This window comes from Tachyglossus aculeatus, chromosome 4, assembly GCF_015852505.1.
Source record: "Tachyglossus aculeatus isolate mTacAcu1 chromosome 4, mTacAcu1.pri, whole genome shotgun sequence".
NCBI classification, from domain to species: Eukaryota; Metazoa; Chordata; class Mammalia; order Monotremata; family Tachyglossidae; genus Tachyglossus; species Tachyglossus aculeatus.
Window position 1 is genome coordinate 116,187,365 of NC_052069.1, and position 14,763 is coordinate 116,202,127.

At 56.6% G+C, this 14,763-nt stretch overlaps 1 protein-coding gene across 1 annotated transcript in view; it reads right to left on the reverse strand.

Moving 5' to 3' along the window:
• Nucleotides 1–361: 361 nt before the first annotated feature.
• Nucleotides 362–14,763, reverse strand: part of PTPA (protein phosphatase 2 phosphatase activator) — a 56,301-nt gene continuing 41,899 nt past the window's right edge. The window contains exons 9-10 of the mRNA XM_038745206.1: nt 8,564–8,671; nt 362–1,776 (exon numbers count right to left, since the gene is read on the reverse strand). Coding sequence (XP_038601134.1) covers nt 1,702–1,776; nt 8,564–8,671 — 183 coding nt within the window. The 3' untranslated portion in view covers nt 362–1,701. The remainder of the gene's footprint in view (nt 1,777–8,563; nt 8,672–14,763) is intronic.

Sequence of the window (14,763 nt, forward strand, 5' to 3'; positions counted from 1 at the left end):
CAGACAGGCGGCACGCACCTGAGTGGGCCCTCTTCTCCTCCCGCCAACCCTTCTGCATCAGACCCCGACTCACCACCGGAACCGTCTAGGCGGCTGAACGCGATAACCACATCCCAGCCCCTCGGCAGCAGCCCGGCCCACCCGCCGAGCTAAAACCTGCCACAGCCACCCGGACCCCGGACCTCCACGAGACTCGTCTCTCCCGACCCACGGCCGCTGGGCTCTAAGAAGGGGAGTGTCCGTCCTTCGTCCCGGGCTTCTCAGAGGGCTCCTCTGCCTCAATAGGGGTCGGGACCCGCGGGGCTGCGGCAGGAAGCCAGAGAAGATCCAGAAATAAACCTGATCGCAGGGGCGGCAGAAAAACACTTTTAAATAGTTTAATGGAGAAGGGGCGCTGGTGAGGGAAAGACTGGGAAGCCCAGCTCCAGAAAGAGCACTGGAAGGAAACTTGGAACTCAGCCTGCTCCCACCCTGTGCCCACCTCGCTTGTTCCAGACCGGAAACCCAAGCACTGAACCCCTGAAGAGCCTTTCCCTTTCCCCCACCAAAAGCCAGTTGGCAGAGCTGAATACCTGCCCTCTCCCCAGCACCGCCTCCTCGGGGGAGGGCATGGCAGAAAGACTCCTGGTTGTGGTCCCCTCCCTCACTCTAGACCCAAAGGGAGGCCGTACCCACCCCTAGCCCTCTCTCCTGCCGGGCTACGAGAGAGACAGAGCTGGGTTATCAGAGTACTAGCTGTAAGGAGGCTGGAGCTAGACCAGGGTGCCACTCATGGAAAAGTGGAGCCTGGGCCTCCGGTGATCCCGTTTGGCTCTGCCCTGCCCCTCTGGCAAAGGGAAAGATGTTGTACTGTAAGCGTGGTACCATCTCCTGTGTGGTTGACGGTCAGGTCTGAGGAGAGGAAGGCCAGGGCAGAGCCTTCCTTGCCCCCTAAATGCCAACTCCCTCTCCCTAAGGGAAATTGCTAAAGCCAGGGCAATGGCTGGGCTGCTCTACGGGGAGCCGGCGAAGAGAGTGAGGAGACAGTGCAGGGGCCAGGAGGAGGGTGAGCAGGAAGCCCTCCCTCTGCCCAGAGGAAGGAGCTAAGAACGCACCTTAGTGCTCGCCAGCGACGGATTCTCACAGGGACGGCAAACGGCTCATCTCCGGCAGCAGTCGTGGGAACAGGGGGCCTGGGCTAGCCGGGGTTTCTCCTTCCCCGCTAATATTCCTCGTTCTTGTGCCCTAGGAAAACCCTGGTCCCCGGGCACTCTGAGGTGTTGGCTTCCAGGCATGACCAAAGGCTTTCCCACCCTAGCGTGAGAAACCGCTCCTCAACACTCGGGACGGCAACGGGAGACGGGGAGAAACTGATTGGAAAAGCAGAACGGGTCACTCCCCGCCCGCACGGCCCAGAGAGGGCTCAGCACGTGAAACGGGGTAGGGGTGCGGACCCTCCCGGAGAGGCGAGGCAGGGTGGTCAAGGGGAGGGGATGGAGGCCTCAGAGACCCTGCCGCCAGAGCCGTACGACCGGTCGAACTTCGGACGCTTCTCCCGCCGGGGTCCTGTAGCCCTCGTGCTGGGGCCCCTATCCCCCGCCTCGAACCGACCGACCCGTGGAAAGAGAGAAAACAGAAGGGGCGGAGGGGGCCGTGGCACCGGAGCAGGGCGGGTGATGAGCTGGTCGCCTCCCGGATGGCGGGCGCTGGTCCCGGCCTCTCTTAGGATGACACGGGCTGGATGGGCAGCAGGCTGCCGAACTTAAAGTGCTGGATCACGGGGAACTTCTCCAGGCACTGCAGCAGCCGGGGGTTGGGGGGAGAGAGAGAGAGAGAGACACAGAGCGTGGAAAGGTCAGGACAGGCATTGGAATCAGTAACGACGACGATCGAGGCGCTGGATCCATCAATCAATCAATCGACCGGTGGTATTTATTGGGACTACCTGGGTCCGGAGCACTGCAGAGAGCCTGGGAGAGTACCGAAGAGTAAGTAGACTCATTCCCCTCGAGAAGCAGCGTGGCTCAGTGGAAAGAGCACAGACTTGGGAGTCAGAGGTCACGGGTTCTAATCCCGGCCTCCCCCACGTGTCTGCTGTGTGACCTTGGGCAAGTCACTTAGCTTCTCTGAGCCTCGGTTCCCTCACCAGTAAAATGGGGATGAAGACTGGGAGCCCCACACGGGACAACGTGATCACCTCGTATCCTCCCCAGTGCTTAGAACAGTGGTTCGCACATAGTAAGCGCTTAACAAATGCCATCGTTATTATTTTTATTATTCAAGGAGCTTAGGGTCAAATGGAGCTTACAATCCAGCAGTCAAGCCTAGGCCAAGCTACCCTCATCCCGAGCCCAGACAGGGCCTTCAGTGAACGAGGGTTTGCTCCACACCAAGCCCGGGTTCATTCCATCATTCATTCAATCGTATTTATTGAGTGCTTACTGTGCGCAGAGCACTGTCCTAAGCGCTTGGGAGAGGACAATACAACAGACACATTCCCTGCCAACAATAATCCATCGGTCAACAGTAGCTATTGAGAGCTTACTGTAGAGCACAGTATAATAACAATAATAACTGTGGTGTTTGTTACCGAATGCTCAAAGTTAGTAGACACAATTTGATCGGAATGGGCACATCCAGGGCGAGGGAGACAAGGGGAACATGGGGCAAAGGGGTTATAGAGCTTGGAATAGCCCTCAAACCCACGGATGTGCCACCGCGCTAGAACTAGCAGGTGAGCCCAGCTTAGTTTAATGTTGAGTTTAGTGATCAGAGGTCCAACGTGACCAACAGCTATTCAGGATAGGCCCAAGAGATCTCCCTCCAACCCACCCACACAAGCACCTGGAAAGGAGGTGGCGGGGAGAAGGAAGTGGGGCCCGGGGGAGTACCCCGGTTCCTTCAGTCCGTTCATCCAGTCTCCTCAGTACCCAGAGCCGAAAGACCCCCCGGGTGGGGCGAACCCATGGCCCTGAATCACTGCTGCTTGGGGCCACGGCAAGTCGGCAAGGCAGGGGCCCCGGAGGAGAGCAGAGGCAGATGTCCACCCCAGCCCCAAAAGCTTCCCGCTGGGATGGGAGAAACCCAAATCCGGGCTGTGGTGCGCCTGCCACCACCGCTCCTGCACCCCCTGATATACTGCCTGCGGCCGTCGGCGACAACCCCACAGATGTCTCCCGGATCCGAAGGAAGCCGGGGCCCAGGGAGCTGTTTTCACACAGGAACGACGGCAAACCGTCCAGCTCTCCGGCTCTCTGAACTGAAGGAGGCGACTTGGCACCGCAGACTGAGACAATAGGAACCAGCTGAAACTTCCCCGCCTCCCCGGGAGCCAGTTCCCAGCAACAAGAAAGGAGCGGAGCAAGGGAGTTACAGACCGTCGGCAAGCCAAACCCAAGCCAGACCCCAGTCCTGGGGGCTTCACGGGGCAGGCGGGAGGCTGAAAAGGGGCCAGGGGTCCCCCAAATCAGTCAGGCCACAGAGCAGCATCCTCTCCCTTCCCCTCCCCACATTCGGCCAGATTTTGGAAAGCAGACTCGGAGTCTTCCTTCCCTCCAGCGCAGGGGAACCTAAGGAAAATGTCAGACCCCCTCCCTGCTAAGCCGGTTGAATCTTGGAGATAAGCATAAATAGTTACCAGCCTGCTGACCTGGTCTTACCAGATTTTCTCTCCTCTCCCCATCCTCCAGCTGCCCAGTCAGCCAGATCAAGTCTCCCCGTTAGAAACCGTGACTAGCGCCGGGGCTGGCTGGCTGGCTCCCCAGAAGGGGAAGGGTTCAAGAGAGAACAAGAGCAGACCTGACTCAGCCCAGAGGTTGGAGGGGAAGGCCCCAGAGGACCCAAGCAATGGCCCTGGCACCAGCGCTTAGTACAGTGCTCTGCACATAGTAAGCGCTCAATAAATACGATTGATTGATTGATTACACTTAGGTTAGGGTGGAACTTTCTCCTCACGACAACCCGGTTGTCCCAAAAGGAGGAAAGACATATACAGGTGCAGGGAAGCAGCACGGAGTAGTGGATAGACCCTCTAGGAATCAGAAGGTCATGGGTTCTTATCGCAGCCCCGCCACTTGTCCGCTGGGTGACTGTGGATATGTCACTTCACTCCTCTGTATCTCAGTTCCCAAAATGAGGATTGAGACTGTGAGCCCCACGTGGGACAGGGACTGCGTCCGACCCGCTTGAATTCACCCCAGTGCTTAGTACGGGGCCTGGCACAGAGTAACCGCTTAACGGACACCGTACTTATTATTACTATTCGGCGAGAAGGCCTCAGAAGGGTGGCCCCAGAGCGCCAGGGGGGTGGGACCAGGCCCGGAGGTTCAGGCAGAGCCGAGGTGGGCGACTGAGGAGGGCAGGCGGCTGGGGGCTGGCTGAGGAGAAGGGCTGAAGCCACAGGCAGCTAGCTGCCACCGTGCTGATGTCATCAAGGAAGCAGTGGGAGCTCAGAGGGGCCCCTGGAATTCCAGCCGGGGTCAAAGGTCACCCTGCTTCCAACACTCAGTCAAGAGAGACAGCCGTGGGGATGAGAGGGGTCAGTCCCCCGGTCCCAAACCCGCAGCTTCGGCCTGGATCCTGCCTTTGGGGAGGGAAGGGGGCTGAGGCAACGAGACGGGAAGAAATCCAGAGGCCCTCTTGTTCCCCATGGCCACGTTCATTTCCCTGTTGCTTAAATCTGCAGGTCAGTTATGGCTTCAGAAGGTGGAAACAGACCGGGAGGGGCTTGAGGGAGGAGAGTGAGGTGGGGAGAAGGAACCAGGGAGCGGGAAGGTCTGAAACTCGGGGGGACAGGGGAATCGGGACCACTCACAGCCCAAAGGCCAATGGGGCTGCCTAGTCTTCAGCTAATATAGCAACCCCGGGGAGACAGGATCTGCCTCTGTCTTGCTGGAGCCAGACAACCAAGGTAAGAAGAAGTCCATCCTCGGCTGGGGAAATTCTCCTTCCCACCACCTTCCGCTGTGTGTCAGGCACTGTTCTGAGGACTGGGGTAGATACGAGGTTTATGGGTTAGACACAGTCCCTGTCCCATATGGGGCTCACAGTCTTAACCCCCATTTGGCAGATGGGGAAACCGAGGCACCGAGCGGTTTAGCGATTTCCTCAAGGTCACACAGGCAGGCAAGTGGCAGAGCCGGGATTAGAACCCAGGTCTTCCGACTCCCAAGCCGGTGCTCTTTCCACTGAAACCACACTGGTTCTGTTGTGTCAGCGGCAGGAACCACGCCAATACAACACACAAGGTCTGAGAAGGTGGACCCGGGGGGGGGCCCAGCCACCCCTCCCTCAGCCCCACAGCACTTATGTCAATGTTGGTAATTTATTTCTATTAACAGTCATTCATTCAATGGTATTTATTAAGCGCTTCGAAGAGTACAATATAACAGGAAACGGACACATTCCCTGACACCCCCTCTAGACTGTAAGTTCACTGTGGGCAGGGAACATGTCTACCAACTCTGTTATACTGTATTCTCCCAAGCGCTCAATACAGTGCTCTGCAGACAGTAAGCACTCAATAAATCTAATTGACCGATTGACTCTCCCACCCCGGGAAGCTGGATCAGGGGACCCTAAGCGGCTTTTCTGAGTTCTGGTGATTAAGGCCACGGAGATGAGGACAGACAGAACAGGCTCGGGGTGGCCAGAGGAGCTACAGAGGCTGCTACTTCTACCAAACTCCTTTCTCCTCCCCTGCCCCTCCGCCCCCCGCCGTCTTCCTTCCCGCCCCCCGGCACCCAAACCGGTTCACCCACTTCCCGAGCGCTTAGTACAGTGCTCTGCACCCAGTAAGCGCTCAATAAATACGAGTTTAAACCAAGAGGGCATGAAAGATGCTTTGTTCTCAGTTCAGAGAAGGCCAGGCCAGCTCCTCTGGAAGGGAACTCCCCATCTCACTTGACCTTTTTGGGTTCAACAAGTCTTCATTTGGGGAGGTCCAACACTATAACCGCACCAAACTGACCCTCCCGCCGGGCCCAGGAATGCCAGGGAGAGAGGTAATGCCAAGGGATCCAAGGGCACAGTCTTATCCAGACCCAAGCCTGGGTCCTAATCCTCTTCCTTTCTTACTCCTGGCCGAGGGCAGAGAGTCTGGTTCCCGGCCCAATGTGGCCTAGTGGACAGAGACTCTGAGAGTCAGAAGGACCTGGGTTCTAATCTTGCCTCCGCCACTTTTCTGCTGAGTAACCTTGGGCAAGAAACTTAACTTCTCTGGGCCTCAGTTCCCTCACCTGTAAAAGACTGTGGAACAGAGACTGTGTCCAACCCAATTACCTTGTATCTGCCCCACTGCTTATAGAACAATGTCTGGCACATAGTAAGCACTTGGCAAATACCAATACACTGCTGGTCTTCGTGCCCCTGGGAGGCCAGTCGGCTTTGGGACCGTTGTCTAGGCTACCCTTATAGACATCCCAGTTTGGGAAGACAAGGTTGGGGGGAAGGCACCCCTGAGTGGGGAGGGGAAGAAGAAAGTTAATAGAGATAAATGGTGGAAGGGCCACAAGTCCCACATGTTGGGCAGCGGAAAGGAAGTGGTAGGGTTGGGAGAGAACATTTTCCACCCTGGGCATTTGCACAAAGACCCTCGTGGGTGGGCGGAAGATTGCCCCAGACTGACCCCTCGGGGGTACCCGGGAGGCCGGGGGGGGAGGGAGGGGATGGGGAGGTGACCCTGTTATTTGGCGATCCCAGTTGGAGAGAAGGGAAAGGGAGTGCAGAAAGCGGAGCTCCAGCCGGAAGGAGCCAGCACAGTCCCCTCGAATGACGCCTCACAGATTAGAGAGGTATGTGGGCTGGAACCTAAACACAGGATGTGAAGTTCAGAGGAAGGGGAGGGGGAGGGGTGAAGGGAAGGACGGGAGCAAAAGGAGGCTCGGCCTGGTCAGTTCCAGCAACTTTATTAACTCCTTCAGGAGGCCTTGGGGGGTGGACAGGGAGGACCTCACAACCTCGCACAGGGCCAACCGGAGGGCAGGCCCTGCCCCAGGGGTTCCAAGGGGATGGAAAAGTAGGATTAACTCCTTCTGCACCGAGGAATGAAGTCCCGGGGGCCCTTGGGAACAGGGAAATGCACGGTAGGTGCGCTCTGAATGCGGGAACCCGGTGCCAGCAGGCTACTAGAAAGGGGGATCGAGGAGTGACTCTTTTTCCTCCCTTCTCTAATCTGAGGCCGGGACCCGGTCCCACTCCCTCTCTGGCCCCTCACCAACTGGAACCGCAGTTCCCAAACCTTTTTGCTTCCCTTCCTCCCGCCCCCTCCTCCCCCCCGCGAAGCTTCCCTAAGGCCCCCTCAGGAAGTGCCGGGTCTGGTTTGCGCGCACGAAGGGGGCAGTGGAGATCGCTCCGGCCTCCTCCGCCGCCCGCTCCTTCGACACACGGTAGGCCTCTCCGGCCCCCGGGAATTCTGGGCGGGCAGGGAATGCTCTGAATCCCCTCTGCAGAGCAGAGTAGGGAATCGTTTTCCCAGCAGGGGGAGCTAGGAGAAGCTGGCCGGAAGGAAGCCCCCAGGTGTAATAATAATAATAATAATAATAATGGCATTTATTAAGCGCTTACTATGTGCAAAGCACTGAGAGCCCCACGTGGGACAACCTGATGACCTTGTATCATCCCCAGCGCTTACAGCAGGGCTTGGCGCATAGTGGACACTTGCCTAATACCAGCATTATTATTATTATTTTTCTCTGTGCCCCAGTTACCTCATCTGTAAAATGGGGATTCATTCATTCATTCAATCGTATTTATTGAGCGCTTACTGTGTGCAGAGCACTGTACTAAGCGCTTGGGAACGTATTGAGACGGTCCCTACCCAACAGCAGGCTCGCAGATTCAGACTGTGAGCCCCCCTGTGGGATAACCTGATCACCTTGTAACCTCCCCAGCGCTTAGCACAGTGCTTTGTACATAGTAAGCGCTTAATAAGTGCCATCATCATCATCATCACTGTTCTAAGCGCTGGGGAGGTACAAGGTGATCAGGTTGTCCCACGGGGGGCTCACAGTCTTAATCCCCATTTTACAGATGAGGGAACTGAGGCCCAGAGAAGTGAAGTGAGTTGCCCAAAGTCACACAGCTGACAATTGGCAGAGCCGGGATTTGAACCCATGACCTGCCTCCAAAGCCCAGGCTCTTTCCACTGAGCCACGCTGCTTCTCTGCCAACCACCTTCACCACTGCCATCATCCTGGGGTTAGATGGCACTTTTCTCCACATGGGCTCTTAGCCACGTCTAGTCTCCGGTGATCTTTCCCCATGCCAGGGGAGCCCTGATCAGCCCTATTTTACAGGGGGGAGAAAGCGAAGCCCGGAGAGGCGACGGCTTATGTCAAGGACCCTCGCGGACCACACCTCTGCTCCCTCAACGCCCAGTTCGGGGCTCTCGGGCCCCTCGAAGGTCAGGTCCCAATTCCATCATCGTCATCAATCGTATTTCTTGAGCGCTTACTACGTGCAGAGCACTGTACTAAGCGCTTGGGAAGTACGAATTGGAGGTGAGTACTCAAGTCCCCAGGGCTGTGAGGGGACCAGTGTGCGGGAGGAGGAGCCGGGGTGGCCGGCCGGGACTCGCACGACTCACCTCGGCTTTGTACATGCGGATGAGGCCCTGGTTCACTTTGGACCAGGAGGGTACCGCGCTGATGTTCCACAGCTGGTTGGAGTGCTCGGCAAAGGGGCCGGTCTTCATCTGGAAAGGACAGAGGAAGAGCGCTGGGGGAGCCAAGTCAGCGGGGAAGTTTATCCACCGCCACCATGACTCACGGTCACACTCGTTTCGAACAAACATTCTGTGTGACCCGGGGCCCTGGCCCTCCGCAACGCCTGCGCAGACGCGTACCACGCGGCTCCCCCTCGCCAAGCCGGGCCCGAAGACCCCCCCTCAATCCCCTCCCCACCTCCGCGACCCCGCCAAAAACCACCCGTATGCCCCTTCAGTCCCCAACGTCCATCTACCCTGCAGAGAGGTGGGAATCAGATCCCCATTCCCACTCTCGGGGCAACTTCCCCCAACTCTCTGGGGTCAACGGTGACACGTTTTCCGTGGCTGTGACCCACAGATAAACAACAACAGCACCCCACCACCTCCATCTCCACCCCTCTCCAATATAAAGGCAGCCCCCCACAACCCCCTCAGCGGTAACATCATGTCGGCACCTGCCACAGCCAGAGTCCGGGGTGGGGAGAGAGGTGGGAGGGGAAGGAGCCTGTTTTGGAGACGGAGGTGGGTGAGAAACCCGACAGATATTATATTTCACCTACAAGGGCAGGGAGTGTTAGCTGGGTACGGTGGCGTAGGAGAAGGGGAGGAGGGTCGTGGCGGTCTGGGGTGACTTTTCTCCAGCAGCCACAATCAGAGGCATGGACGCGGCAAACTCTAATACCTCACCCTCATCTGGACCCTCGGTGGGGAGGAAAAAACAAAAAGCTTCCATCTGCTTCGCTGGACGAGGTTCCCGTGACATTACAAACCACAGCCCGGCACTGAAGAGGAGAGTGAAGATGGTTTATTGCCCCGAGGAGATCCCGCTCCTACCACGAAGCAGACGCATTTGGGTTTACTGACTGACCTGGTCCCCAAAGCCCCACCCATCGCCTCGTGGCTGGGCTGGGACGGCCAGGGCGTCCTGCCTTTATGCCAGAGGCCTGGGGTTTAGCCATCCGGTCTTCAGGCACTCGAGAGCAAGAAGCACAAGGTCAAAGTGCCAAAGCATAGAGCTCAGCCCCGCTGGACGGGCCAGATCACAGCTGGGTTGGGCAGGGGAGGGAGGGAAGAGACGGAGGATCCTTTAACTGGCCAAGCCCGCTCGGGCTTTATCCCTCAACTCGGGGTTTCCAGGGATGAGGGAGAAGCACCCAGATCCGCTCGTCTGTTGAGGGCGAGTTCGCTTTTAAGGCCGACGAGCCGAGCGAGGCCTTTTCCTTACGGCTGCCTGCGTCGCCTTCGCTCCCGGCCCCTGAGAGGGAGGGGACTGACGAACTGGTCATTTGTTTACTCTGCCTGCTGACGTGGAGGCCGGGCTTTCAAGCCTGTTTCACCCGCGGACGGGCTCGGGCTCCGGGGACCGACGGAGCGGCCGAGCCGGGATCAGGACCTCTGCCAGGTGGTCGCTCCGCTCTGTCCTCTCCACCCTCCCCTTCGGCCACCCGGCTGGCTTGGGCCTGGCTGAAGAAGCCGTTTCTCTCCGGGACTCTGCCGCCCTCAGGGATACAAGAGTTTTTGTGGAAGAGCGACTGATCTTCTCTAGTCCAGTGGCTGCAACCCACTTCACCCTCTGAAAGTGGCTCGTCCCAACCTTCCCTGGCTCCCAGGACAACAAAGATGTAGGCGGGTGGGTGGGAACGCCAGGGTTCCTTACCCTGTCGTCCTCTCCGGCCGAGGCCCTGTAGAGACCACCCCAGGTTCCCGGGCCTTGGCTCGTCCCCTCCCCGGCTGTTCTCTCTGGCCAAGAAGGATCTTAGCTGACCTCCAGCCGTGCCTGGTGGTGAAGGGGTTCCACAGGTCAGCCAGAGCCCCGGCGTTGGAGCAGAGTTGGGTCAGGGGGGTCACATCCTCATTCTCCTCGCTTGTGCGGAGTGCCACAGTGGGCTGCTTTGGAAGAGGAGGAGGCCGGTCCCATCCCCAGTCCAGCCTGCTGGAAAGTGACTCCCTCACCAGAGGATGCTGTCTGGTTGTGAAACACTCCCAATATCCTCCTTGGACTCCCGGATGGTCCCTGTGTCCCCCGAAAGTCTCAGGGGGAGGGGACACCCCCTCCCTGATCCAAACTGATCCCCCTGCCCGGAAGGGAAAGGTTGGTTCAGAGGAGGGACTGGAAGACAAGTGTAAGATAGCCAGAATCCGGAGGCCTGGAGGCTCTGACATGTGTCTGAGTGTTGCTAGGTCACTGCAAGAAGGCCAGGAGGAGACTCTGCCATTGTTTGGAAGGACAGAGGGAGGGAGAGAGAGAAGGAGAAAGAAAGGGAGAGAGACGTAGAGAAGGAATTGAGGGTGAGAAGAAAAAATTAGCTCATTCTAGCCACAAAGGGAGAAGAGAGAGAGAGAGAGAGAGAGCGTGAACGAGCAAGCAAGCTGCAGTCCCGCAGTGACCCCAGGGGAATCGAGTGAGTCAGAGCAGCCATATTGAGCAGGAAATTACTCACAGACGCTGCGTTCCTGCCTCTCCACTCCCAAGAGAATCGGCCTTTTGTAAATGGTTCCTCTGTCAGTAACTGGGGGGGGGGGGGGGGGGGAGAAGAGGGGGGTTGGGGGGGGAGGCAGGCTGGGGTAGGGGGGAGGAGGGAGGGAAGGCTCTGTGCAGCGCCTTCCTGTCAGCTCCTTCCCTTCCAGCTGAAATCCGATCCCTCCCTTCCCAAAACTCCAAATTTAGAAGCCAGATTGAAACTGAAATTCTTTTCCTGCCTGCCTTGGGCTCTTAAAGGCACCGGGGCCGCATTTCCTCTGGGTCCCCTGAAACACAGGCTACCGGAGGAGACCCCAAAACTCCTTTTGGGCAGAAGGGGTGGGATGTCACCCCCTCCAACGTATGCTGGGCCATAAACGGCAGAACTGCATCACCTCCCGAGGTTCCTGAGCTTCGACCGCAGCTTGTTGGCCCTGAACTCCTCCGGGGTCTCTGACACACTCCTTCTTCCACCCCACTCCTCCTCAACTGGGGCTTTCATGGGCCCCAGGCTGGACTCGACTCTCCCCTCAGCTTGAGTTTTCCCTTCGGTTGGGGTGAATAAGCTCAGGTAAAGCACACAACAATACCAAAAGCCTAATCTGAAACTCTCTCTCTCTCTCTAATAATAATGACAGCATTTATTAAGCGCTTACTATGTGCAAAGCACTGTTCTAAGCGCTGGGGAGATTACAGGGTGATCAGGTTGTCCCACGGGGGCTCACAGTCTTAATCCCCATTTTACTAAGGCGCAGAGAAGTGAAGTGACTTGCCCACAGTCACACAGCTGACAACTGGCGGAGCCGGGACTTGAACCCACGACCTCTGACTCCAAAGCCCGGGCTCCTTCCGCTGAGCCCCGCTGCTTCTCCACAAAGTCATCGGGTTGGACACAGTCCCTGTCCCACATGGGGCCCAGTCTAAATACCCATTTCACAGGTGACCGAACTGAGGGCCCGAAAAGTGAGGTGTGACCTTGGGCAAGTCACACAGCAGACAAGCGGCCGGGATTAGAACCCAGGTCCCCCGCTTCTCGGGCCCGTGCGTGGGCCCGCTGCCCGCGGGGGTCGGGACCAAGTGGGGAAGGGTCCTCTCTCTCTCTCAAAACAAAACATGAACAGATTACAGCCCAGCATGGGAACTACTAGGCATCCTATACCCCCCAGCAACATTTTAGACTGTGAGCCCACTGTTGGGTAGGGACTGTCTCTGTATGTTGCCAACTTGGACTTCCCAAGCGCTTAGTACAGTGCTCTGCACACAGTAAGCGCTCAATAAATGCGATTGACGATGATCAGTCCACCGCACCAGCTCAAACGTACTGGGCAAGGGGACCCAGGAAGGCCCCCAACTGCCACCTCCTGCAGACAAAATTCCCAGACCCACACTGCTCCTCTTTCCACACTTCGAAGTTGTTTTTTTTTTTTAAAGAGGGGGAAACCGGAGCCTCGTTAAGGGGCAAACAGGAAAAAAACGAGCAACTTTAAAGCCCTTTTTCGTTTGTTTTTTTTTTACCATCTCCCCCCCCCCGCAAAAAAAAAAAATAATGCTCAGGTTCAAAATGCCCACAGTGCCACCTAGTGGCGATCACAGGCAGGGCCGCTCAAAGGCCCACGAAGCCGGGGAAACCTCAAATTTCGGGGAAAAAGTCAATTTTTAAACAGTGTCACAAAGATACGGTGCGCCACTTTCGACCAGCAATCGCCAGTTTGGCCCAGTTCACTCCCGGCCTTGCCCAGCAGGCCCCCGGGCTGCCCTGCCTGCCGTCAAGGGGTGCTCGAACAGCCGCTCCTCCAAAGCTTTTGGACCCCTGGGATGGCAAAATCAATCAATCAATCAATCGTATTTATTGAGCACTTACTGTGTGCAGAGCACTGTGCTAAGCGCTTGGGAAGTCCAAGTTGGCAACATATAGAGACGGTCCCTACCCAACAGTGGGCTCACAGTCTAAAAGGGGGAGACAGAGAACAAACCAAACAGACTAACAAAATAAAATAAATAGAATAGATATGTACAAGTAAAATAAATAGAGTAATAAATATGTACAAACATATATACATATATACAGGTGCTGTGGGGAAGGGAAGGAGGTAAGGTGGGGGGGATGGAGAGGGGGACAAGGGGGAGAGGAAGGAAGGGCAAAGGGAAAAATCAAGGAACGGCTGAGTTTTCCTAGCTGGAGACGGGAGCTCTTCCTTCCCTCTTCCAGCCCTTTCCTCCTGGGAGCAGCCAAGCACTTTACCCCCACCCTCGCCCTCCACATTACGGCCAGGCTCCTGGAGCCGGGGACGGAGCTGGGGCTGGCGGGGCCGGGAACCCCAGTTTCCATCCGCTTCTCCCAGACAGCCATCCCTCTGTGCTGGGAAACAGCCAACGGCTTAGCCGATTCATTCAATCGTATTTATTGAGCGATTAGACTGTCTTTTAGACTGTGAGCCCTTTTGGACTGTGAGCCCACTGTTGGGTAGGGACTGTCTCTAGATGTTGCCAACTTGTCTTTTACACTGTGAGCCCATTTAGACTGTGAGCCCACTGTTGGGTAGGGACTGTCTCTATATGTTGCCAACTTGTACTTCCCAAGCGCTTAGTACAGTGCTCTGCACACAGTAAGTGCTCAATAAATACAACTGATTACTGATAATAATAATAATAATAATGGCATTTATTAAGCGCTTACTATGTGCACACTTGTACTTCCCAAGTGCTTAGTACAGTGCTCTGCACACAGTTAAGCGCTCAATAAATACGATTGATTGATTGCAAAGCACTGTTCTAAGCGCTGGGGAGGTTACAAAGTGATGTTGTCCCACGGGGGGCTCACAGTCTTAATCCCCATTTTACAGATGAGGGAACTGAGGCACAGAGAACTTAAGTGACTTGCCCAAAGTCACACAGCTGACAAGTGGCGGAGCCGGGATTTGAACCCCTGACCTCTGACTCCAAAGCCTGGGCTCTTTCCACTGAGCCACGCTGCTTCCCCTACAGAGCACTGTACTAAGCGCTTGGGAAGTCCAAGTTGGCAACCTATAGAGACGGTCCCTACCCAACGGCGGGCTCACAGTCTAGAAGGGGGAGACAGACAACAAAACGAAACATATTAACAAAATAAAATACACAGAATAGCAGACAGACACCACCACAAAACAAGTAGACCAGGTTGGCACCTCCATGGGCCCGAGCCCTTGATTTACCTGGCGGCAGGCTCTCTGCCATCTTCCTCCTGGAGCCGGTCAGGCCGAGGGCGGCCGTTTTCCCTCTCACCTTTCCCCTCTCCTTCCCGTCCTTGCCCGCAGTCCCTCCCCGCGGGAGTGGCGGGAATCCACTTGCTGACTTTGGGAAGAAGCAATTCAGGCTCCGCCATCTGTCTGCTGTGTGACCTCGGGCAACTCACTTCACTTCTCTGGGCCTCGCTGCTTGTCTACTTGTTTTGTTGTCTGTCTCCCCACTTCTAGACTGTGAGCCAGCTGTTGGGTAGGGACCGTCTCTATCTGTGGCCGAATTGTACTTTCCAAGCGCTTAGTACAGTGCTCTGCACACAGTAAGCGCTCGATAAATACGACTGAATAAATGAATTTACCTCATCTTTAAAACGGGGATTGAAACCGTGAGCCCCACAGGG